Below are 27,743 nucleotides of genomic sequence, written 5' to 3'. Positions count from 1 at the left end.
ATTAATAATGTATTGAGGCTTCAAATGTATACACACAGTCAATAAAAATTCTCAGTAAGATGTTGAGTATTTTACCCAAAAGCAATTCTTGTGTCAGCATCTTTTGTTTGATCATCATCTGTAATTAAGTGCAACACATCCTCTACCACGAATCCCCTAGATGAAGTATCATTTGAAAGATAATCAACTTGATATCGACAAGTGCTGCCAGCTGAAGGACACTGTTGTCTTTGTCTACAAAAGGTGCTATTGTTGCATGAAACTTCATTGCTTGTGGATGACTTATCAAGATCATAGGTATTAAATTTAAGTATCTGCCAGAGAAAAATTTTAATAAAGGAAAAAAGATAGAGAGAGAGAGAGGTGATGATGATGATAGAGTATGAATTACATCAGTTTTACTCATTATGAGTCATAAAGAAACTATAGAAAGGAGAGGTGAATCCATTTAACCATGAATAACCATCGAGATATCCAAATTCAACAACTATGATGCAAATGAAGTTTCACATAAGGTCTTTACTTTTACCAATGGGAACATAATAATACAAAAATAACGATACATGATTACGGTAGAATATGAATATGTATACCTTTCCAGTTCTTGTCCTTAAACCACCATGCACACAACTGATACAATCACAAGGTAACCAAAACAAGTCACTCCCTGTATCCAACGCTACCAAAAACCATAAAGGTGGTGTCCCAACCGAAACATTGGCAAAATGCAAACTGAAATCCAAATAACAAGGAGAAATTATTAGTACACAATCATCATAGAAAATGCCTAACAATACTCATCATTACACTTTTCTTTGTTATCTTCAAAGAGAACAGAAAGTGAGAAGAATAATTTTTCTTAGAGATACGATGCTGATACACATCCACTAGTTTATATTTATCATTCTTTATCATATTATTTATTATATCTTAAATTTTTTTCTCTCTTAGTTGTACAAACAACATTCTCCTATTCTTATAAAACTAGGTTCAATTTTCTTCAAGTTTAATTATTATTTTGACCTGTGTACTTGTCTCCATTTTGATCCTATATGTAAAAAGTGTAAGCTTTAGTTAACATATTTTGATCGCAGTGATTAAGTGTCTTTATAAATCAAAACGTATTAGTAAAGACATTAAAAATTCATCTTTAGGTCCAAAACTTATTAAATTTATTTGGTGGAACCAAAACGCATTAAATTCACTCTGTGTTAAAAGTTAAAACATACAAATTTTACATATGGAATCTTCAAAACGGTAAAGTGCAGAACTGCAAACAACTATAACTACCAAAAATACTAAATAATTAAACTTTTTTTATTTAACAAACAAAAACACTTTGGCATCAAAATTCACTCTATTAACATAAAGTTCTCACGAGAACTTCCAAGCTTAATTTTTTTTCCTCCAAAGGATATCACATCTGCCCTTTCCCAACACACATATTCTTCCATGCTCAAATTCGACACAAAATTCCGATAAAGAAAACACTGACCCAGAAAATTTTTCCTCCAAAAAAAAGTTACCAACAAGAGAAAACAAGTAAAAGTTAAAAAATTGACAAGTGGGGGGTGGAGAATTCTCATACAATCCAGAGGAAGCAATCTGGTGAGTGTCATTGCCGGCGGCGAAGGTGAGAGGCGAGTGGTGATCGGCGCCGGCGAGTCTCCGGCCCCGGAATACGCGATCTCTGTGGGCCATGACAGCATAGTATTGAGGAGTTCCCTTTTGAGGAACATCATCAATGCCAAGCATCCCCTTAATCTGATCCGAGAACCTGTGGTGTATGTCAAACCCAAATGTGCTCAAACCATAACAACAACTTTGTGAAGCAGCTAAACTCAACAACACCAAACCCAACAACACAGAGCCATGGCCATGCTCAGTACAAGCCATGAGTTGAAGGAAATTATGTGGCTGAGTTTTTTTGTTTTCCTGAATTGTTGTTATTCTGCTCTGAATTTTTATTTTTGATGGAAAATAATAAAGTGCCAAGACCTAGACAAAGAACAAAGAAAAAAGATACAATGGTTTATGGTGTTTGACACAAACAAACAGTGTTGATTGAGAAAAGTAGAGAGGTGTTGTGTGGGTGTTGAGAATTAAGAAAGAGAGGACGTTGAGGATTCTAGTTGTAGCCAAAAGTTTCAACTGTTTAAGTCTACCTTCCGAGGCTGGGTATGATTCCACATGTAAAATGTGGGTCCCATTATTAAGTTCAATCAATTTAGTAATAATCAGTGTCATAGTTTTTTTATTTTTAAATAAATAATAAACCATCAATTAGTTTATGCGTCCTTATCAAACTATTCTTGGTGTTATTTTCTAGTTAAAATCGGAGTTACTATCTCAGTAAAGAGCATTAAACTTTAATCCGATCAAATTTTGTTGACGAAAGTCGTTTAACACTTAGCATTTTTAACTAACATTTAGGATTTGATTTTGAGTTTGGACATGTAATTGTAATTAGAGATATCATTTTATTCTACAAGAAATTGACTTAATGGAAGATAATTAGTTAAAAATCAAATAAAAAGTTTCAAATATCTTTGATTAAAAAAATGAAACTTTAAATCATGTAAAAGACATTAATGCAAAGTTTTCAATGTTAAAGTAATGAGATAATGTATAAATTGATGATAATTTAGTTTTTATAAAAAATAATATTCTGATTTAGTTCTTGATTGTATTACAAAATAATATTATTAATTTTTATAATAATTTAATTTTTTTTACTTAAAATAAACTCTAATTAATTAATAGTATGAAACTTTCAAATTAATAACATATGGAAATTAACCTCTAAATTTTATCTTTAATTTTAAATGATAAAATTTATATTTAAGATACTTGAATGTTTGTTTTGTACATATATAAAAAAAACTTTGTTTTATAAGTTAAATTCCATTAAAAAATTAAATTAATTTAGCTGGTACAACAAATTTATATTTTTTAGTGTATTTAATTATTTTAAAAAATTAACCAAAGTTAATTTAGTTAGAAATAGGGGTGGGAATAGGCTAGACCGGCTTACAGGGGCCTACGACTTGGCCTACATAAAGCCTGGTCTGACCTGACATATTTAATTAAAAGGCTAGGTTCAGGCTTTTTTAAAAGTCTATTAAATTAAATAGGCCAGGCTTAGGCTTATTAAAAGGCCTTATAAGCCTGATAGGCCGGCATATATATATATATATATATATATATTTATTTATTTTTTTTTGGGTACAATTAATATTATTTTTTAAAAAAATTAGCAGATTTCATTCCTATAATTAAGTAAAATTTTAATTACAAGGTGTGAGTTTCTTTATATTTCTCATTATTTTTATTAGTTTTCTTATTTCCGTTAACAATTCCTTTTTCTATTCCTATTAGATTTCCTTTATTCTAGAGCAAATAAAAATCATATCCTATCATATCCTACATTCTTATACAAAAATCATATCCTATTACGTTTTTATACAAAAATCATATCCTATCTTATAGTGGATATGGAGGAGCTAATGATGAAATGACGTTACTATTAATTTTATTGGTAGATATTTTATGCACCGATTCTGTTCAAATAGAATGGAGATGTAGGCTTTATTTTTTTATTGTAATAATTAATATGTTGGTTTGATAGACTTGGATGATACTACCTTAAGTATGATGTTTTCTTTTGTTTTAGATTATTTTATATCATTTAGTGATTTCTGTTTATATTATTAATATATTTTTAGGACCACCAACTAAATTAACGTTAGATTAAAAATTAAGGCAAATTATATCTTAAGGCCTTGTTTAGCCTATTATAGAAGGTGTGCTATTTTTTTTTTTGGTAAAAACAACTAGGAATATTAAAGATTTAATGTGAAGAAGATTTTTAAATAGACTTTTAAATAGGCTACCAGGCCAGGCTAGACTTTTAAAAAGGCCAGACCGAGCCAAAATAAAAGCCTTTGATAGGCTATAGGTTAGGCTCAGGCCTCAAAAATTAATCGCAGACTAGGCTCTGGCTTGGTCTGGCCTGACCTATTCCCACCCCTAGTTAGAAAGAAATAAACTCATATCTTATAAGGATATAGATTTAATTTCTGTTGTGAATTTAAGAACTTTATTGATTGAATATTTATAAGTATCTCTTTAAATGCTCATTAAGTTTTAAACATGATCTTATTTCAATTTACCTGAACTTTCTTGACTAAAAAAAGTAACTTGATTAATAAATAAAATTTACGTCGAAGAAGTTAGGGTACGTAAATTTCATCATTGACTTGTACAGTTGGACGTGCATTTTTGCTTTTTTTTTTTTTTATTCTTTTCCCATTGCTTGTAACACGTACCCCTTTTACTCAGTCTGTCTATATTTCCAATATCTGGCTGCCTTGAGAATTAAGATGTACACATGCAATTCACAACTGAACAACCACCCAATTGAATCCTTTCCACTGCCCATCCATGTTAATTTTTAATTCTGAGGTGACCACTGGCATTTTATAGATATGAATTACTTGTACATTTTCCCTTCGTTCTGTTGCTATATTTGAATACCTCTATTGTTTATAATGTTATTCTTTTATGCTTATATTTTATAAATAAAATAATAAAAAATGAGATATAAAATTTATTTGATGATTGAAAAGAAAAAAATTAAGGGTGAAGGAAAAAGAAAAGAAAGAAAAGTCATAAATTTGAATTTTTTTTAGTGTCTTTTGTTATGAATGGAAAACAAGAGACACCACAATTGCACTAGCAGAGACACAACCAGAACAAACCGCAGATACGAATCAAAGGCAAAGGAGGGTGGTGAACAAACCTCAATATCTGAAGGATTTTGTATAACAGCCTGGCAAGGGGAGTGCTGATGTGGCAGGAAGATATTGGCTCTCAAAAGATTACCCTGTCTGCTATTTTATAATTCTGTTATGCTCGAATCTTTTTTTGTTAAGCCCTGTTATCAGAATTAATAGGAATGTTGTTAGCACTACAACTCTATATAAAGAAATCATGTAATGAAAGAAAGCAGAATCAAATAAATTCATATTCTCCTTATCTCTGTCTTGGAGAGACTTAGCTCTCAAAATCTAGGATTTCCCTGGTCAATTATTCTCGGCCATAACACTTTGGTGCTTTCATTGAGTTGTTCTTGCCATGGCCGAATCAACAAGATCCAATCCAACATGGAGCAAATTGAGGAGGCAATTGTGAAATTGGCCTCTAATCATCTCAATGTCACTAGCAAACTGGATGACCTCCTCCATCGCGTTTCCCTCATTGAAGCCAACCAAAACACAAAGCCCTCACCTTCATCCTCATCCACCATTCCCTCACCGGCTTCCCCCGCGAACCACCTACCCCAAATGAAACTTGATGTTCCCCGTTTTGATGGAACTAATCCTTCAGGATGGATGTTTAAAATTAATCAGTTCTTCACTTACCACTCGACCCCAAACTTGATCGCCTTACCATTGTTTCATTCGCCATGGAAGGCCCTGCCCTCGCGTGGTTTCATTGGATGACACAGAGTGGCCAAATCAACTCGTGGTTGGGGTTCTTGCAGGCTCTCGAGGCCCGTTTTGCTTCTTCCCAATACGAGGACCCTACTGGCATTCTGTCCAAGCTTACCCAAACCGGCTCAATCGCAGAGTATCTGTCGCAATTTGAAACCCTTGCCAACATAACCATAGGGTTACCAACCCCATTCCTTCTCAGCTGCTTCATCTCGGGGTTAGCACCCGAGATTCGTCATGAGGTTCAGGTTCTTCAACCTTTAACCTTGACGCATGCTGCAACCCTCGCTCGGTTGCATGAGGAGAAATTGGCTGACCACCGTCGTCCCTTTCGCGGTCGCTTCACCTCAGCTCCACCATCTCTTTTACCAACCACACTGCCTCCAGCTTTGCTGCCTCCTCCTGCCAAACCCCCTCCCCTCCCTCTCAAGCGCATATCACCCGAGGAAATGGCGATACATCGTGAGAAAGGACTCTGCTTCAACTGCAATGAGAAGTTCTCTCGAGGACACCGCTGTTCCTCCAAGTTCTTCCTTTTCATTGCTGAAACTGAGGATGCGACTGTCAGCACTAACCCTATCGAGGAAGTGCCCCCCTTCTAATACGGTCTCTGACCCGCCCTAGGCCCAAATAAGCTTTTATGCTTTATCGGGTCACCTAGCCCCAGAGACCCTTCGAATGGTGGGTCGGATCGCAAATCAACCCATGATTGTTTTGATCGACGGTGGGAGTACGCACAATTTTGTGCAAGCCCGTCTCGTTCGTCACCTGGGCCTCACTGCTCAGCCCACTCAGCCTCTCTGCGTGGTGGTCGGAAATGGAAATGTAGTGCTCTGCCATCAGCTTTGTGTAGGAGTTACTATCAATATCCAGGACAAGGATTTCACCATGGATCTTCATGCCTTACCCTTGTGTGGTGCCGACGTCATCCTTGGTGTTTAGTGGCTCAAATCCTTGGGTCTGGTCTTAACTGATTATAATGATCTCACAATGAAATTCTTGAGTAACGGTCACATTGTCAAATTGAGAGGAAACACGAATTACGATCTTCATTCGATAACTCCACCTCAGCTTCGTTGCATAGCTCGAACAGTTAGTGTGATTGCCTACTTCCACATTTTCCTGATACCACCTGAGCTCCCTTCAACCAAAACACCATTCTGTGAAATTGATGAGCTGCTCGGCGCATTCCAACCCCTCTTCCAAACACCAACTACCTTACCTCCCTCACGAACCACCAATCATTCTATTCACCTACTCCCTCACTCTGAACCAGTGAATGTACGCCCATATTGTTACCTGTATTTCCAGAAGCGTGAAATTGAAGCACAAGTTGAAACGATGCTATAAAAGGGTATCATCAAACCCAGTACAAGTCCTTTCTCTTCTCCAGTATTACTTGTCAAAAAATGCGATGGATCCTGACATTTTTGCGTTGATTACACGACTCTGAATGCCATCACCGTCAAGGACCGTTTTCCAATTCCAACCATAGATGAGTTGTTGGACAAATTGGGTGGTGCCTGCTAGTTCTCAAAGCTAGATTTATTGCAAGGGTATCATCGGATACTAATGAAGGAGGAGGATGTGAGTAGGACTGCGTTCAGAACTCACAATGGTCATTTTGAATTTCGCGTCATGCCGTTTGGACTATGTAACACGCCTTCTTCATTTTAGGCAACAATGAATAGTGTTTTTGCGCCTTATCTACACAAATTCATCATTTTTTTATGATATTCTAATTTATAGCAGCACCTTCCAGGACTATCTTGTTCACTTAGAGAAGGCTTTTCAGGTATTGCTCACCGGCCAGTTCTTCCTCAAACTTTCCAAATGTACCTTCGCGTAGAAGCAAGTCGAGTACCTCGGGCATTTGGTTTCGCAAACTGGAGTTCAGCCAGTTCCCACCAAGGTTAAGGCAATTCAACAATGGCCGATACCTTGTTCCACCAGGGCCTTACGAGGCTTCCTAGGCTAGTTGGGATTCTACCGGAGGTTCATTAAAGGGTATGCTTCAATAGTGGCCCCTTTGACCCAACTGTTAGCCAAAGACAAATTTTGTTGGTCGTCGGAGGCTCAGGCAGCTTTCGACAAACTCAAAGAAGCTATCTGCCATGCTCCGGTTCTCGGGTTGTCGGATTTTTCTCTGCCTTTCGTCGTAGAGACTGATGCCTCAGGGGTGGGCATGGGTGCAATTCTCTCCCAAAAGAATCACCTTATTGCTTTTTTCGGTAAAGCCTTCTACCCTAAACTTCTTCATGCCTCTGCGTACGTTTGAGAGCTCGCCGCCATAACTTCGACAGTAAAGATGTGGAGCCAGTATTTACTGGGACATCAATTCACAATCCTAACAGATCATAGGAGTTTGAAGGAATTGATGTCACAAGTTGTGCAGACCCCCGAACAACAGCTTTACTTGGCAAGGTTGTTGGGCTATGATTATCGAATTCAATATCGTTCCGGGAAAGCCAATACAGCCGCAGATGCTCTGTCTCGTATTCCCGAAAACTTCCCTGGGAAATTGTTTTTGCTAACCACACCCAACTTCATATTTTTGTAGGATCTAAAAAAGAAGCTACATATTCACCCAGAGTATGTTGCCTTTCGAGCAGAAATTGAACGCTACCCCGGCAAGTACCCAGATAGTGTTATTGCATAGGACTTGATTCTACAAAAAGGACGAATCTGGCTTCCAAAGCACTTCTGCTTCATCAAGATTCTCCTCGAAGAATTTCACTCCACTCCAGCTGGCGGACATATGGGTATTACCAAAACTCTGGCTCGAATGAGTGACAACTTTACTTGCTCGGGAATCAAGAACGATGTTTGTAACTTTGTCCTTGCCTGTGTTGATTGTCAACAAACAAAGTATAATCATCGCAAATCCTCTGGGTTATTATGCCCCCTTCCGGTACCAGCGTGGACATGGAAGGATTTATCTTTAGATTTCATTGGGGGATTACCGGCCTTTAGGGGTCATACGATGGTGCTAGTTGTGGTTGATCGTTTTTCAAAGGGAATACATCTCGGGTCCTTGCCGCCTCACTATACGGCCATCAATGTCGTTCATCTTTTCATGGAAATCGTGGGCAAGTTTCATGGGATGCCCCACAATCTCGTATCTGATTGCGACCCTTTATTCGTAAGTCATTTTTGGCAGGAACTGTTCAAGTTGAGTGGCACGAAAATCCGCATGAGTTTGGCCTATCACCCACAGTTCGACGGGCAGACTGAAGTCCTGAACAAAATTGTTGAACAGTACTTCTGAGCCTTCGTTCATTCACGGTCGGCAAACTGGGGAAGGTACTTGATGTGGGCTGAATGGTCCTATAATACATTAGTACATTCAGGAACCCAGATGACTCTATATGAGATTATGTTCGGAAAAATACCTCCGATCATCCCTCAGTACATCATAGGAACATCTAGTGTTAATGCTGTGGATGATTTTCTGATTAATCAAGAGGAGTTATTTGCTAGCTTACGCAAGAAGCTTCTTAAAGCACAACAAACAATGAAGCACTTTGCGGATAATAAATGACGCGATGTGAGTTTTCAAGTGGGTCATTGGGTGTTTGTGAAACTGCAACCTCGCCGTCAAGTGTCGGTAACAGGAGCTTCTCATTCGAAGTTGACTAAGAGATACTTTGGACCATTTCAAATAATCCAAAAGGTGGGGCCCGTAGCTTACCAACTCCAATTACCGGCTGATTCCCGCATACATCCTGTGTTTCACTGCTCTTTTCTGAAGCCATGCCATCAGCTCTCTGATTCACCCAGCATAACCGCGGAGCTACCACCCTCTTCCATTAACAATGATCCCATTATTTCTTCTTTAGCCATCCTCAGCACCAAATGGGAAACTTTGGAACATACACCTAAGCTATGGGTCTTGGTTCAGTGGAAAGGGCTACACCCGGATGATGCTACAAGGGTATCATGGGAAGAACTCAAAGTAGAGTACCACCTTGAGGACAAGGTGTTTTTCAAAGGGCATGTGAATGTTATGAATGGAAAACAAGAGGCACCACAATTGCAACCAACACCAGTAGAGACACAACCAGAACAAATCGTAGATACGAATCAAAGGCAAAGGGGGGTGGTGAACAAATCTCAATATCTGAAGGATTTCGTATAACAGCCTGGCAAGGGAAGTGCTGACGTGGCAGGAAGATATTGGCTCTCAAAAGATTACCCTATATGCTATTTTATAATTTTGTTATACTCGAATCTTTTTCTGTTAAGCCCTGTTATCATAATTAATAGGAATGTTGTTAGCACTATAGTTCTATATAAAGAAATCATGTAATGAAAGAAAGCAGAATCAAATAAATTCATCTTCTCCTTATCTTTGTCTTGGAGAGACCTAGCTCTCAAAATCTAGGATTTCCTTGGTCAATTATTCGGCCATAACATCTTTTTTAATAAAATTAACAAATTAATGTTTACTAAAAAAAATAAGTTTAAGTATAAAAATTATAGTTTTAGTTGCTATTTTGGTCTTTAAAGTTGTCTCTACTTTCTATACCAAAAAAAAATGGTTAGTTTTAATTTTTACACACACGAGTTAAGTTTTGATATCTGCTGTTAATACCATTACCAATGTGACTAATTAACGTGGCTGCTGTCACTAAAGGTGCCCGTTTATTTGGTCAAATCTTATTTAATTAGATTAACAATTTTAAATGTTCTACATTCTTCCGACGTGATTACATGCTAGTGATTGAGTACATGCTTGAATGAATGTTGTGAAAATTGATTTTGAAAAATTTAAAATCAATTTTGATTAAATTAATTTTAAAGTAACATGATTTATGTTTAGATGGTTTTATATAAAGTTAAATTAAGAGTAAAACTCAATAAAAAAAATTAGATTCAACGGAAAAATTACTTTAAAGTTATCTTCACTCAACTAATTCTTAACTTTTATTTAATGTGAAATCAAACATTAATTTTAAACTCGGAATCAAATGTGCACGCGATGTCAAGTCTTCTTTCTTAACGTTATTGGCTAATTATTATCATACAACAACTTGATCTTTACTTAATGCCTTATTATCATCTTATATTCGTTGCGGCATTTGAAAAAAATATTAGTGATTGCAAGATCAAGATGTATCTTACTATCTTAGGAGTTAGGATCGAAAACTTGATTCGTATCTCCTCATACGAACCTCTTGATTTCGGCTATTGGAGATATGATTTATGTACTAACTCTATGTATATGTTTGTTAGACTTTATGTTTGTTTTTTTTTTAATCATGATTTTGGTATAAAGTTATCTCCATTGAAAGTAATGATAAATTTTTGTTGTTGAAAATGGTGAGTGTGCATGAGGTAAATATTTTTCTTTTAACAAAATCTATTTCATATTCAAGGACTAAATAAGATTAATCACTTAATTAAGAGATATTTTAATAAGTGAGAATTGTTGAAATATGTATTTAAATGGACATAATTTATGTAATAACAAAAATTTTAAATCTATCAATATATATATATATATATATATATATATATATATATATATATATATATAAAAATTAATTCTTATAGTGTAATTAAAGCTTATGAATAATAAATTTCGATAATCTTTGTGGTTTTAGAAACGACCAGTAAAAATAATGTTCTTATCAAAGTTCTCTAACAATCTTCGGTACCTACCATTAAATTTATGGCATTATTTAATAGTAAGTAAGAAGTAAGTAATCAACTAATTTGACATAAACTGTTAATGTGTGGAAGTTAAGTTGAATTTTTTAAATATTATTCGAATTCGATTCTTGATGAAAATAATTATTGATCATATTTTACTTTAAAAAATGAGATAATAACTATAAATATACAATCTTTTATTTATAATTTTCATGATCATATAATATTAAAGCTTATCGACAGAATAGAATAAATTTCGGCAATCTTTTGTAGTTTTAGAAACGACTTGATCAAGTCAAAAAAAGTTCCACCAGTCAACCCTATATATATGCATAACTAAATAATTATTTTATTTAAAATGTTAATAATTTAAAGCTTTTACTTATTCAAAAATAAATAAAATAGAAGGATAAGAGATCTTTCAAAAGAAGAAACGAGGAATAGAATAAGGAATTCAAATGTGCGACACAAGAAATAAACTTATTATTATGGATAAAAAAATCATGAAAGGAGGTAGCACCGTAGTAGGTAAAAGAATGACGAAAGGAAGGGATAAAACTAGGAGAAAAACATATAAAGGTCAATACGGGTGCGATTGCAAAATAAGTTGCTAAAGATTTAGAGTGTTTGATTTAAGTAATTGACATTTGCACAATCTATAATTAATGCATGCCTTGTGGTGAAATAAATTTCTTTTGGATTTTTTTTGGGTAGATTATAAGTATTTTCATGATTGATAATTTTATTCGAATTAATTAAATAAACGAGTAATAATAGTTATACGAATTTTCACATCACATATTAATGATAATTATTTTATATTTTAAATATTATATTAATCATTTACTAGTTTAATGATTTTATACAAGTATGCATAATAATTTCTCTTTGCTTTCTTAAAAAAGTTTCTCTAAGTATGGAACAATAATAGGGATGCATGTCACACACTCTCTCACCATGCTACTTGTTCATCATTGAAATGTCATTCTTACCATAGTTTGTAACGGATTTGATTTCTTTTTTGTCCTTTTTTATTTTTATGTTGCTCATGTGTTGCCCTTTAAAATCATATAGTTTTTAAGATTTTTAAAATTAAATATTGTCATTAAATATTAATACAATTATTATGCAGTATTATTTTAATGGGACAAGACAGTATAAGAAGAAATAACAGAGAAACCAAATCTGTTTATAATACGTTGTAGGTTTGTAATAAAAAGGTGAACAATAATGAATTATCAGATTGCCTTGCAAGCGCTTGTTTTCTTTCTTGTCATAAAGAATATTTTTCAACTAATAATTTAAGACTAATTTATTTTCAAACATAAATATGGTTAAACTGAGTTTTGTGTCTTCTAATAATTTTTTTTTTCAAAAAGTTGTGTCAAATTATTAAAACTATAATTCTAAGGAGTTGACAGAGTGAAATAAGATAAGATTTTTCATCTAATAAGTTATATGTTTAAATTTTCGTTTGTCTCTTTTGAATGAGATAAATATAAATATCTTTTTATGTCCTCTTTGTTTCCAGATATTTTTCTTACCTTGGACAGGGAATATCAGTTCCTTTTTCTAAATTTTTAACTCTACCAAAAAGAATTCTTAATAATATGTTTAAAAAACCTAATGATCTATTAATTATGCAGATTTCTTTTTTGAATTTTGAATGGGTCATTTCAGTTTATTAAGCAAGTGGCAATACGTACTTAACGTAACAATTAGGGGTGTTGATTATGATCGGTGAAGTTGTTTTACCCAGTCCTTGCTTGTGGTTGCAAGCTTCTTTTTTTTTTTCTCGTTTGTTTTTTCTTGTGATGCATGAATGAAGGATGAAAACGACAGTGCGGTTGCCGAATTGAGCCACGGCATAAATTCTACACCACAGACCTCTCAATCAGCTCCAAATATTTGTGGAACACGAGTCATGACCAAGGTGAGAGAGGACACAACACAATCACCTGACATGCCCCTTTTTTTTTCATTGAGTCTCACAATTGGCACTATTCAATAGCATGCTAAAAAGTTTTGTGTTTAATTCTTGTACATGTTAAAAGATATAGTTGTAATAATAGGAACACTCCCTTTTCTCTCAAAATTTGTTTGTTAAAAAAAGACTTTTACATGCTTTTCTTTTTGCCTAAAAGAAAGCCCTTTTTATCAAAAAGAAAAGAAAAGAGAAAACCCTTTTAAAAAGGAAAACTATTTTAATTTAAATATAATTAGTATTGAGAAAGGATCACAGAAAACGCCTAAATTTGTTTGAACGAATGAGTGAAAATACATCTCCCCATAGTATCATCCTTATTCTTACCGTTTAAATTATAATATTACATAGTTAATGCGCATAAATAAAATTAAGAAATCTATTCAACTCTTGTAAATATCTTTACACTCTAGATATAACGCCTTTAGTTTATTTAAGTATAAAAAATATATGATTTAAACATGTAAATCATATTTTTTAAATAACTTGTATATTATTTTTGTTAAGATTAATAATATTACTTGTCAACTTTTTTAAATAAGATTATGATTAAAAAATAAAATATATTAAATATTATATTGAAATTATTTGTTAGATACTTTTTTCCTTCTTATAATTAATGTTAGTATGTCTATCACTAACATGTAACTACTAACCTTGCTAAAATTAGTTAGAAGCTGGAAATGTAAGTTGATAACTAAAAAATTAATTTATTAAATCATAAGTATTCACTAAAATTATTTATTGAAATAAAAAATAAAAAATAATAAAAATAAACATATTTATATGATAATTTTATTTTTTAATTATTTTAAACTCTTGTAACTTATATTTATAGATAGAATATTTTCATTACATTTTTAGTTTCAATTATTAAATTTTTCATATTATATATTTTACTATGAATCTTTTGTTATATCTTAAAATATTTTAAATCAAATTTAAAAGAAAGTAAAAACAATATACACTTAACTACACATTATAATTTTATTATGTTAATTATCATAATAGTTAAAATAAATTATATAATATAAAATTATTCAAAAAATAATAAAAAAATTAAAATAAAATAAATCTAACATTTATCATGGTCAATTTAGTGAAGTATAATGTCAAAATAATAAATTAAATATTACTAATAGTACAATGATTTAAATACAAATAGTGTAATATAAAAAATGTGTAGAAGGAATGCGTGAAAAAAATAATAAAATTATGTTTTATTTAAAAAGGATGATAAAAAAATTGATAAATATTTTAAGGATAAAAAAATAAATTATAAAATTTTTAGAAATTAACATTTTAAAACTATTTCATCAAGTAACATTTAAAGAAATACTAAAAGTTATTAAGATTTTTTTTACCAAACATACAAACTAATTTTTCAATTAATAATAAAAATTTAAAATTAATTAAAATAATTTGTTCAACATTATTTCAATTTTTATTTTATTTACTATGCTCTACATTGATGTCCTTTGCAAATCATTAATAGGTGAATTGATGGTCAATTTCCCTGTAATAGAAGGTTTTGGCTTTAGCCAAGTGAGTCAAGTAGTTGGCCACATGCACATTAAAGACAATTCTTTTTTTCACGGGAATGACTTAGAACTCTTTCCAATTTTAATCAAGAAAAATTGAGAAAAATTGAGTTGATCGAAATTGGATTTGAGTTTGAGTTTGGATTTTTTCTGATGGAAAAAGTTGGGTTTAGGGATGCTAGTCCTCACTGTCATTTCACTGCTATTCTAATATAATAAATATATTAAATTATTATTATAACATTATAATTTTAATAGATTAATATTTGTTTTAGGCATAAAATTATTATTATTATTATTAATTATGTATAAATTTTACTTAATCGGTGACTAAGTATTTGAAATCTTAACTTTGATAAATAAAATATCATGATCATTATATCTTTAAGCTATTTAAAAATAAATGAGATTAAATAATTTTTACTTCAAATTTTAATTTAACATATTGTAATAGGTGAGTCTAATTAAAAAAAATTATCATGTTTTTTCTATTTTTATGAAAATAAAGGATCGACAACAGCGGAAAAACTCAATTCTCAAACGAAAACAAAATTTAATTTTTAGATCCCAACAAAAATAAGAAATGAAAACGAAGAGGAGTTGGAGAGTCGGAGGTGGGGCTCCCAAGGCACGGCATTGGCATGCCTAATTTGTCCCTGATATCTTAGACCACACAAACTTTATTTTCTATAATGTTTTACAAAATTTCCATTTTCCACAAAGGTCTATTTTCCCCGGAGAGAATATCGGCGAACATGACACTCAATTAGTCGTCTCGGTCAACCAATAAATAAATAAAGTAGTACTATTGATTAAAAACACCATTGCTTTTGCTTCACATCGAATTTTAATTCCAGAAATTTCAAAGGAGGAGACGTCTAATTAATGCAAGTTATATGTATATTGACTCTAGGTCGGGACTGTTGGAGCGTTTTGCAACACTAAACGGAATGAAAAAGAATTTAATTAACAACTACAAGTTATTATGTTAAGTTTGTTCAATTTTATAATAATTAATTCAAAAATAAGTTTAAAATTATTTATTGATTGACACTATACGAATCTGTAAATTAAAAAAATTAAAAAATTATTTGTTATATTCATATTTGATCGAGTTTTTAAGCTAAATTTAAAAATAGATAGTTTTAAAAACCTTGCTCAAATTATATATAATTTAATATAATATTTTTTTAAAATAAATTTATTTATATTAATTTGTTTTTTTATAATATGTAAACTATTGAATTTTAAAATATATTGTATGGAAATTAATTTGTATTTACATTTTAAATTTTGAAACTACCAAAATATTTTTTTTGGTGAATTGAAAGTTTGAAACTACCAAAATATGAACTACCAAAGAAAAGTTAATTCATATTTTAATTTTTGAAACTTGTGATAGAATATTAGCTTTAATCAATAAAGTCATCTAGAAAACAAAGCAAGCAATCACTGTCTCTATTTCTTGGACAACTTTGGAAGAATTGCAACAAGTGGACGAAGAATCACACGGTCATAGGGGTGTTTGTGGCTGATTTGGGCTGAACAATCAAATTTAATTGGCTTGATTTGGTTTAATTTTTATATTTTTTTTAACTCAATTAAATTCATGTATGAATGTTTAGTCTGATTCAAATCAATAGATTACTTATTTAAATTTAATCTTTTTTATTTTTAAAATTATTATTTTATATAGTGATTTATTAAAATATCTAATATAATTAATATAATATTATCACATGTCTAAAAATACTAAAATTGATTAATTTAATATCATTACCATACTAATACAAATTAAAACAAAATATTTTTTAACAAAATTTAATATAATAGTATGAATCAAAATTATTTTCTACAAATTAACTTTTAACAATAAGTTTTACTATAACCAAATTTGTTTTGTTAAACAAACAAACAATATGATTTTTAATATTATAAATATGACAGCAAAAAGAAAGATAAAATAAATATATGCGATAAATGACCAAACTTAAATTATTTGGATCAATTTAAATCAAATATACAAATGATCAAATTTAAATTATTTGAATTAATTTAAATCAAATATACAAATTACCAAACTCAAATTATTTGGATCAATTTGAATTAATTTAAATTCATGATTACTTTACACCCTGATATGGAAAATTTTACACAATTCGTCCCATAATATCTTTATCTTAATTGGTCAGCAAACATCACTCCGGAATTGAAGGAATCAATCTTTGAGTTTTTTGCCATACTTCCGAAGCATCATCTGCGGTCGGTTTGGGTGTACATTTGTGTAGAAGTACTTTTATAAAGAAGTTTTTTTTTTTTTTTTTTCTGCTCCTATAAATTTCTAGAGAAACTTATTCAGACAGGCAGCCACACATCTTAGAATTGAGGAAAATCGAATTACAAACATTTTTTTTATTCAATACTGAAATGGTTTAAACCTATATTTGACGCATTTGGATGAAATTATATATATATATATATATATATATATATATATTTGGTGAATTAATATATTAAAATTAAAAAAGAGAAATAAAAAAATTAATTCGATACAAACTGATTTAATCAAATTAAATTAAATTTACATTTTTTTAATCTAAAATAGTAAATGATATTATTACATAATTATTAGATAAAATTAATTTATTTTCTTTCAATTAATCTAATTTATTTTGCAATCATCCTCTTACAAGATGAATTAAACTATAGCGAAAGAGACACCTATAGAAAAGAAAAAAAATATGTCAAGAGGATTAATTTTTTTAAGAAAAAAGCCTAAACTTTGGTTTTGTAATATAGAATAAATCATTTTCTTCTTTTGTGAAATCACTCCTTTATGCCTCTTTACCAAAATATTTAAAAAAATATTTTACCAGAATATTCAAGTTGCAACTTTATTTATCAAAATATTCAAGTTTACTGTTCATGTTGGGAAAATTGTGTATGGGAGGTCCAATCTCCAATAGGATTTTTAGCAAGAATCCAAAAAATGCACTTTAGATTTGTATTTAAATTTTTTTAATATATTAATATTTTTTTATCATTGGCCTAAATTAATGTGTTTCTAATTATACGTTCTGTTATTAATTTAATATTACGCTACTAAATTAATAGGAAAAAATAAAGGAAGACAAATTATGTGAATTTAAATATTTTAAATGATTAATTATACAACAACGATTACATTGTCCAATGTAAATTGAACGATTCAATAACAAAAAGACACATATATTACTAAAAACAAACATAAAATAAAAACATGTTTGCCTCCCATAACCAACATTCCCAACATGAACAGTGAACTATAATATTTTAGTAAATAAAGTTGCAACTTGCAACTTGCAACTTGAATATTCTGATAATATTTTTTAATAATTTGGTTAAAATGTTTAGTTAAGTGTTTTGGTTTCTACACGTCTTAATTAAGTGTAATTTTTCATAAATTTAAGATACAATTCATTTAAGAAAATAAAGTAATGGAGACTACATGGGCAATTTTTGTTAAGTAGGCATTTGAGAATTTAGAGAAAGTTGGAGAAAGGATGAAAGGTGTAAGAACACCATTATAAATTACACATGAGATTAAACACACAAACTATAGTCGAACCAGCAAGATTAGTACACAAACTAAACATATACTTCAAATTTTTCTTTCCTTTGTATCTTTTCTTTAGAAAATATTGAAAAATGAATATTTGAAGCAAACTGCGGCAAAGAAATCTATGAAGCACTTTTACTTTGATAACCTATTTTTTTTTATCTATAGGAATAAAAAATAAATTGTAGAAAATTTATAATAACTTTCATTATGTTTAATCATCTAAGTTAAACTTGTTACTCTAATAACCTGGTTAAGAACTATTCTTGAGAAGAGTAAATTAATTAAATATTTAAATATATAAAATAACTTATAATTACTTATTTTTATGGTTCTCTCGCATCCGCGTATGTATAAAACTAATATTAAAGCCCGTGAATTGATTTAGCTTTTGAATATTTAGCTGGGTTCTTTGTTTTTTTGCAAACCAAACAATGAGGATTGTTATTGTGACCGGAATGTTTCTACCTGATTTGTTATCATATTTATCAAATCAATGAAAATCTCTTTGCTTTGTGTCCATTTTTTTTTAATTTTGTAGAATTAGAAGTAGATAACTCAATTAGAAGTAAATTTAACCATTTTGGTATAGGCACTTATACATATTATGGAATTCTCAAATTTAGAATTTAAATCAACTAAATGTACCAATAAGAACATGCAAAGGATACAAAAAATTAATTACCTCCAAAACAACCGCAAAAATTGAAAGCATCTTAAGCATGCAGTTTGGTCAATATATTAAATTACTAAATTTGCAAGGAATAATATGGAAAGAAATAAATGAAGGCCAAATGTAATGACATTGGAATGGAATATATAACATGTTTGTTATAATAAAGATGTTCAAATAGTTAATCAAGAATAGAGCAAAGTTAATTGATGAGGTACAATGTTTACAAAATTATAAAGCAATATAATCTAAAGCATCATGTGGTAACATAAGTCACCAAGAGTTATAAATAATAGGTGATAGAGACGGGTACAATATAATCAAAAAATTTTAAATACTAATTCAAAATAGAGCAAAGTTATCTTTGGGACAGATTCCAATTTTTTTTTCAGTTGCAAAATACCTCCATCTAGAGCCAATTTTTGTAGTCTTCCTCCAATAATTGTAGACAATATTGCATTCCCCAGTCCCTTCCAAATTGACATGTGTGAAATTTGCATTGTTCATGAATGAACACATAGAACTTGGCACATCTTGAAATTAAGATTAAGTTGATGTGAAATATATTAAATATATATAGTCTTGAACGGAAGATTATTTATAAATTTCAAAAAGTCCTAATTCTCTTCTAATGGCAAAGAAGGTTTCTTTTCGGAGAGGTTTTATAAAGATATCAGCTAACTGATTCTTTGTATCAACGAATTCTAGTACACAATCCTTCTTTTGAACATGATCTCTCAAGAAATGATATCTTATCTCAATATGCTTGGTTCTTGAGTGCTGAACAGGATTTTTAGATAGGTTTATAGCACTCGTGTTATCACATCTAATGGGAATATGATCAAGAATTATTCCATAGTCAGAGAGTTGTTGTTTCATCCAAAGTATCTGAGCACAACAACTACCAGCAGAAATGTATTCTGCCTCAGCAGTGGATAAAGCAACACTATTTTGTTTCTTATTATGCCAAGAAACTAGAGCAAATCCAATGAAATGACAGGTTCCACTATTGCTCTTTCTATCAGTTTTGGAACCGGCAAAATCAAAATCAAAGTATCTTATTAGATTGCAAGTGGAATTTTTAGGATATCATAATCCTATATTAATAGTGCCTAATATATCTCATAATTCTCTTAACTGCACTAAGATGTGATTCTTTGGGATTTGCTTGAAATCTAGCACACATACAAACACTAAACATTATATCAGGTCTGCTACCAGATAAATAAAGAAGAGATCCAATCATACCTCGATATTTCTTAATGTTTATTGACTGATCGGTTTCATCTTTATCCAAGTAGCAAGCAGTAGCCATATGTTTAGCGTTTTCCATCCCAAATCTATGAATCAAGTCTTTGCAATATTTTGATTGATTGATAAATATTTCATTCTTGGTTTGCTTAATTTGCAACCCAAGAAAGAAGTTCAACTCACCCATCATTGATATTTCAAATTCATTTTGCATATCTTGAGAGAATTCTTTGCATAGAGAATCATTAGTGGATCCAAAAATAATATCATCAACACAAATTTGTACTAATAATATATCATTCAACTTCCTTTTAATAAAAAGAGTAGTATCAACTTTACCTCTTGAAAAATCCTTTTCTAAAAGAAATTTACTCAAACGTTCATACCAAGCCTAGGGGCTTGTTTTAAGCCATATAAAGCCTTTTTCAATTTAAAAACATGATTAGGCTTTTCTGAGTTTTCAAAATCAGGGGGTTCATCTACATATATTTTCTCTTGGATAAAGCCATTCAAAAAGACACTCTTCACATCCATTTGGTAAAGTTTAAAATCCATTATGGATGCAAAGGCTAATAACATTCTAATGGCTTCTAATCTGGCAACTGGAGCATATGTTTCTTCATAATCTATTCTTTCTTCCTGATTGTATCCTTTGGCTACTAACCTAGCCTTATTTCTAATGACTATCCCATTTTCATCTAATTTGTTTCTAAATACCCATTTTGTTCCTATAATTGGATAATTATTAGGCTTCTCAACTAATTCCCAAACTTTATTTCTTTCAAATTGATTCAACTCTTCTTGCATAGCTATGATCCAATGTTCATCAATTATGACTTCTTTCAAATTTTTAGGTTCAATCAAAGAAACAAAAACCATATTATTGCAAATATCTTTGAGAGAGTGTCTAGTTGTTACCCCTTTAGATATATCACCGATAATGTTGTCAAGAAGATGGTATCTTGAAGTTCTCCACTCTCTTGGAAGATCAACATTTGTTTTTGTTTCATCAATGTGAAAATCTTCACCATTTCCCTCTCCTTTGCCTTTGTGATCTACGCCATGAATATGCATTTCTTCTAAAGATTATAAAATATCATCTAGTATATCCTTTCTTGGAAAAATTGCATTAGTTTCATCAAAAGCAAAATGCATGGATTCCTCAATAATCATAGTTCTTTTGTTATAAATTCTAAATGTTTTACTGTGCAATAAATAGCCAAGGAATATACCTTCATCAGATTTTGCATCAAACTTACCTAAGTTATCTTTGCCGTTGTTTAGCACAAAACATTTACATCCAAACACATAAAGATGCGATATGTTTGGTTTTCTTCCGTTATATAATTCACATGGAGTTTTCTTCAAGATATGACTAATTAAAGCTCTATTCATGATGTAACATGCAGTATTTACAGCTTCAGCCCATAAATATTTTGGAAGAAATGTATCATTAAGCAAAGTTCTGGCTATTTCTTCTAAAAATCTATTTTTCCTCTCAACAACTTCATTTTGTTGAGGGATTCTAGGTGCAGAAAAATTATCTTCAATACCATGTTCATCACAAAATGATTCAAAATCTTTATTTTCAAATTCTCCTCCATGATCACTCCTAATAGATGCAATTTTGAGATTTTTGTTATCTTGAATAATTTTAGCAAGTTTCTTGAAAGCATGAAAAACATCTCTTTTATGAGTGAGAAATAATGTCTATGTAAATCTAGAGTAATCATCAACAATAACAAGAGCATAATAGTTTCCTCCAAAACTCATAATCCTAGAGGGACCAAAAAGATCCATATGCAAAAGTTGTAAGGGTTGAGTTGTAGACACAATATTCTTTGATTTGAAAGAAACCCTTACTTGTATTCCTTTTTGACAAGCATCACATAATTTATCTTTTTCAAATTTAAGTTTTAGTAAACCAATAACTAAATCTTTAGAAATTAGTTTATTTAGACGTTTCATGTTTATATGGGCAATTCTTCTATGCCATAACCAAGGATCATCATCTTTACTAAGAAAACATTGATCATGATTTGATGTTTGATCTAAATTTATCATGTAAACATTATTTGTTCTATAGCCTATATGCTTTATATTTCTATCATGTTTGTTTTCAATGACACAATTATGAGAGTCAAATGATACTAGATAGCCTTTATCACATAATTGACTAACACTTAGTAAACTGTGCTTAAGAACATCAATAAGTAGAACATTTTCAATGAAGGTAGATGAATTCGTACCCATTTTTCTGACTCCAAGAATTCTACCTTTATTGTTGCCGCCATAAGTCACATGTCCACTTTTCTTGGGAGAAATATGAGTGAACTTTGATGCATCTCCCGTCATGTGTTTAGAGCATCCGCTATCTATGTACCAACTCTTCTTCAAGAAAACCTATATAATCATGTTTATGACTTAGGTACCCAAACTTTCTTGGATCCTTGTGTGTTAGTTTTAATAAAAGATCCTTTTGGAACCCATATCATGTTAATATTATTACTATTTTTCTTAAAATAGCATGTAGATGTACCATGTTCTTTCTTTCCATAATAAAAACAAGTTAAGAAAGGAGAACTATATTTTTGTGTGGATGCAAAGAAATTTTTATAAAAATTTTGTTGTTTATCAGGTTTATATCCTAATCTTGCCTTATAAAAAACACATCTTTGCTTTCCTAATATAATATCGAAATTATTTTTGCCAATAAAAAATTTGGCAAGAGAATTTTTCAAATCCTTGATTTCTTCTATATACTTGTTACAACAATTACAAGAGTTAGATGCTTCTATATTATCATGCATTATTTTTATGGTGGAAGAATGATTTGTGTCAATTGATCTTAAAGTTTTCACTTCAGTTTTAAGATTTTCTAATTTTTCATTTAATTTTAAAACTTCTTTTTCTAAGTTTGAAATAGTTTTCTTAGAAAATGAAACTAGTTTTGCAAGTTTGACTGATTCTTTATGTAAATCAATGAATGCATCTTGTAATTCATCAAATGAAATAGATAAGTTGTTATCAGAAGATGTTACCTCTTCATCGCTTTCATAATTCTTTGCGATCAGACTCAGGTTTACAACTTCATTATCTGAATCTTCATATGAGTCCATATCGTTGTCTTTCCAAGTAATGTAGGCCTTCTTTGCTTTCTTATCGTTGAAAGTTTTCTTTTCGAATCTCTTTATTCTTTTCTTGAAACTTGGGCAATCAACTCTCAATTGTCTTGGTTAATTGCATTCATAACATTTTGGAAGAGAGGATGAATCTTTTGCTATTTTCTTTGATTTAAAATTTGATCTTCTTTGATTTCCTTTGTTTCTTAGAAATTTGTTGAATCTCTTTACAAAAAGACTGAAATCATCATCTTCGTCTCTTTCATTTGAATCTTCTTTATCACTTCCTTCTTGGATTGAAGATGAAGCTTTAAGTGCAATTCCTTTCTTTTTCTTATCATTCTCCTCATGCTGATTCAGTCTCATTAATTCCATTTCATGTTCCTGTAACTTTCCAAACAAAGTAGCAAGAGACATGTTAAAAAGATCCCTTGATTCTGTAATAGTCGTTACCTTTGGTTGTCATTCCTTGCTTAAACATTTCAAAACTTTATTAATAAGACCCTCATTTGGAAATGTCTTTCCTAAAGATGCAAGATGATTTACTATGTGTGTGAATCTCTTTTGCATGTCCTATATAGTTTCAATAGGATTCATTCTAAACAATTCATATTCATGAGTTAAGGTATTTATTCTAGACCTTTTCACATCTCTTGTTCCTTCATGGGTTACTTGTAAGGTATCTCACATATCTTTTGCACTTTTGCAATTTGACACCCTAAAATATTCATCCATTCCTAATGCAGATGTAATTATATTTTTGGCTTTTAAATTATATTGTACTAACTTCTTTTCTTCTTCATCCCATTGTTCCCTAGGTTTTTCTATGGTTGTATTTCATGCTACCATAGTAGGGATATAATGTCCAATTTCTATGACTTCCCAGATATTTAAATCTATCGCCTCTATGAAAATTTGCATCTGGGTTTTCCAATAATGATAACCCACACCATTGAAAATAGGAGGCATATTTATAGAGTTTCCTTCGGGAAATTAAAAATTTGATGAGGCCATATTCTTGAAGTTTCTAAACCTTGTACAAGAATTAAGCTCTAATACCACTTGTTAAACAAGTGACCTCAATAACTTAAGAGGGGGGGGGGGTGAATTAAGTTTAACAATTTCCCCATAATCAAATTTTAATTCTCTCTTGAAATAGAATATGCACACTTAATATGAATGAAGTAAAGAGCAATTCAAATGATACTTCTTTATAATAAGCAAAGCAAAAATAAAATGCAATAAATTAAAGAAGTTTAGGGAAGAGAGAAATGCAAACTCAGTTTTTATATTGGTTCGGCCATGCCCAGTGCCTACGTCTAGTCCTCAAGCAACCCGCTTGAGATTTTCACTAACTTGTAAATTCCTTTTACAAATTCTGAACCCCACAGGGATACCCTTCCCATGTGTTTAGAGATCCTTACAAATCAAGAGACCCACTATCTCTTGAACAACAATTGTTTGCTTTAAAGTAAGAAGAATATTTCTGTCTTGTAGAGAAGAGTGTTACAAGATGAAGATCTTATTAGAATCCTTATTGATTTTGCAAGTGTTTGGTCAATGCTTTCTTTTGAGAGGATAGGACGATTATTGTTTTGAAAAACTCTCTCTAGAAATTCGATCCCAAGTCACCTATTTATAGGCCTTTGGTGGCCTTTCAAAAGCTTGTGATCAGTTATGATTTTTTGGGAGTTATTTTCAAAATTTCCTCATTGGTAATCGATTACGGATGTGGTAATCGATTACACAGTTAATTTTGAGGAGTTATGACTCTTCAGATTTGAATTTCAAAATTTTGTGACTAGTAATCAATTACACAACTATTGTAATCGATTACAGTTTTAAAATTTAAATTCAAAAACTTCTGAAAGTTGTTTAAAACAGTTTTTGTCTCTGGTAATAGATTACAATCTCTTTGTAATCGATTACACAATTAAAAATTCAAATTTCAAAATTTTCTAAAACTATTTAAAACTTGTCTTTGCTTTTGGTAATCTGGTAATCGATTACTAGAGAGAAAAATATATTTTCAAAAATAGAGTTTTGCTAAAAAAACTTTTGTAAGATGTTTCGAAAGAATTAGCCTAAGGCCAAACATGTGCAATCTCTTTTAAGGAATTCTTTTAACATACTATGAACTAATTGTTAATCGTTTCTCTTGAATTCTTGATCTTGACTTTGATCAATCTTGAATAGCTTTCATCTTTGGCATCATCAAAAGCTTCATACAACATGTGCTTCTATGATAAAAACCAATATAATATTTTATACTAAGACATATAGGTGTGTAACAGCTACATTGTGTTATTGTGTGGATCTTTAGTTATCTCAACATATTCCAAAATAGAAGTATTAATTTGTTTTAGTCTTAATCACTTAGTATTTATTACTCAACTAATCCATCAATCTCGCTATGCAGCGCACTTTGAGAGATTTTCATACCTTTGAAGTGTGGGATTTTCTTCATACACTGCCATTTTTCTTCAACACCCAACGATAAGAGTGAAAAATCAAAAACACCCTTAAGTATACCCTATACGGATTGTCAATCAGTAAGGTCATTATGGATTCACAATCCATAAGGCCATTAAGGACTTGCAATCCGTAAGGCCATTACAAATTGTCAATCTGTTAGGCCATTACGGATGTCCAGTCCATATGACTCTTATGGATTTCAAATCCGTATGTTTTGGAATATTTCACAAATGGGTAATTTTGGAATATTTCAAAAAGGGTTGGGTGTATAAGATTTTCTTTCGGTGTAGGAAGAAAATCCGTTGAAGTGATTGGTTGTTCAGCTATGTATTGGACCAAAATGCATTAGTGAGACGGATTCGTTTGAGCCATTTGTAAGGACAGATTGCATATACAAATTAATAATCCGTTTTGGCACACCATGGTATAGTCTTTTGTTTTGGTAACAATTATTTATCTTGGATAAAATATTTTTTTCTTGCACCCATCATATGATTTTACACTCCAGTAGTGACAGTGAAACGTCGAAAATACATTGACAAATCAGCTATATAGATTCACAGTACATTTTGGGGCAAAATTGCATAGTAATCAGCTTCAGTACCAATTAATTATGTTGGTTCAGAGATTTTCTTCCTGCACCTACTCATACAAATTTATACAACCAACAATGACACGAAAAAAAAGAAGATACTTTTACGTATTGCTTATACGTATTATCAAGCCGTGTGAGGTATATGTATTGAAATACCCTTATATGATTTTTAGTCAAATTTTATATATTTTGAAGAAAACATTGTAGATAAAAAAATATTATAATAATTTTTCAAATTTGTGTACAGTTTTTGGGAAATTTTTTTATAGCAAATGTAAGTTATTTGAAAATATTCATCCATAATATGAAACTTTACATATTCATCTTGAAATAACCTAGATAACATAAATAAAAATAAGCATTAGATTTCATGCATATAATTTATAATGTATGACTAACATATATTATACGAATATAATAAGTGTTTCCTGCATTGGTTTTTACACACCATAATATTTACTTCTTCTAATACTACACAAGTCCATATGTTAATAAAAAAAAAACTACTAAGTTTACTTAAACTTTTGTTACATCAACACAATCTTCTTTTTCTTCAATGTCAAATACAAATGCAAGCTCATCTCTTTCCTTGAACCATGTGCACTTGCAAAACTGTTTCCACCCCTTTCCTATCTTCGCAGAATTTCATCTTTGCTTGTCAAAGAGTAGTTTACACTTATGCACCCTTTCATACACCATTTTTCATATGTAGATCATTGATCTTCTTTTGACGAACAAATGCAACAAAATATTTATGCAGGTTCTGTAGAATTTGAAAATAGAAAAAACAAATAGACATCAAAATTGTTGGTGTGAAAGTTAGTACAATATACAGAAATGCATGATTTGCAATAGCAACAACCACATAATTAATAACATTGCTAAAGTTAAGGATGTGGACTTACAATTTTGCTATTGGTTGTTGTGTCTTTAGTCAAAGTTTCTCTAAATTCTATCATCTAAGCAACACCATAATTTTTGAATTAAACTGAAATTCACTAAATTGCTTATTGTGGAACATAACTAAAATAATTCGAACCAATTCATTACAATAAATAAGCTAAACTTACAAAATGGCTTGTGGATCCTTTCTGCAATGAGGACTTTACACTTCTTGTTTTAGGTGGAACAGACAAAGCATGAGATTTTCCCTTAGAATGATGCCTAGTTTTGGGAACATTAGAACTATTTCCCATGTTTTCGGTTTTTTTGGGTTCCAATTCTACTTTCTCCGTTGCCTCTACTTCACTAATTTTAATGAAACTAACGTGAAAATATGAGTCACAACATTTACCTCTTGTACATTCCTATAATTATTAATTAACTTCTAGACATCTGAAAGTTCTTCCTTAAA

General features: G+C 30.8%; 1 protein-coding gene across 2 annotated transcripts in view; it reads right to left on the bottom strand.

Moving 5' to 3' along the window:
• LOC114390844 (aspartyl protease family protein 1-like) overlaps positions 1-27,743 on the bottom strand; it is a 46,575-nt gene that overhangs the window by 3,373 nt on the left and 15,459 nt on the right. The window contains exons 1-3 of one of the 2 annotated variants that reach the window (XM_028351744.1): positions 1,589-2,128; positions 594-732; positions 76-314 (exon numbers count right to left, since the gene is read on the bottom strand). The exons of the other annotated variant lie outside the window; for it this stretch is intronic. Coding sequence (XP_028207545.1) covers positions 76-314; positions 594-732; positions 1,589-1,896 — 686 coding nt within the window. The 5' untranslated portion in view covers positions 1,897-2,128. Of the gene's footprint in view, positions 1-75; positions 315-593; positions 733-1,588; positions 2,129-27,743 lie in introns of those variants that run through there. 2 annotated transcript variants of the gene reach the window in all.

Source organism: Glycine soja, chromosome 16 (assembly GCF_004193775.1).
Source record: "Glycine soja cultivar W05 chromosome 16, ASM419377v2, whole genome shotgun sequence".
Taxonomy (NCBI): Eukaryota; Viridiplantae; Streptophyta; class Magnoliopsida; order Fabales; family Fabaceae; genus Glycine; species Glycine soja.
Note: the sequence above shows the minus strand (reverse complement) of the source record. Positions and strands in the feature narration are given on the sequence as shown.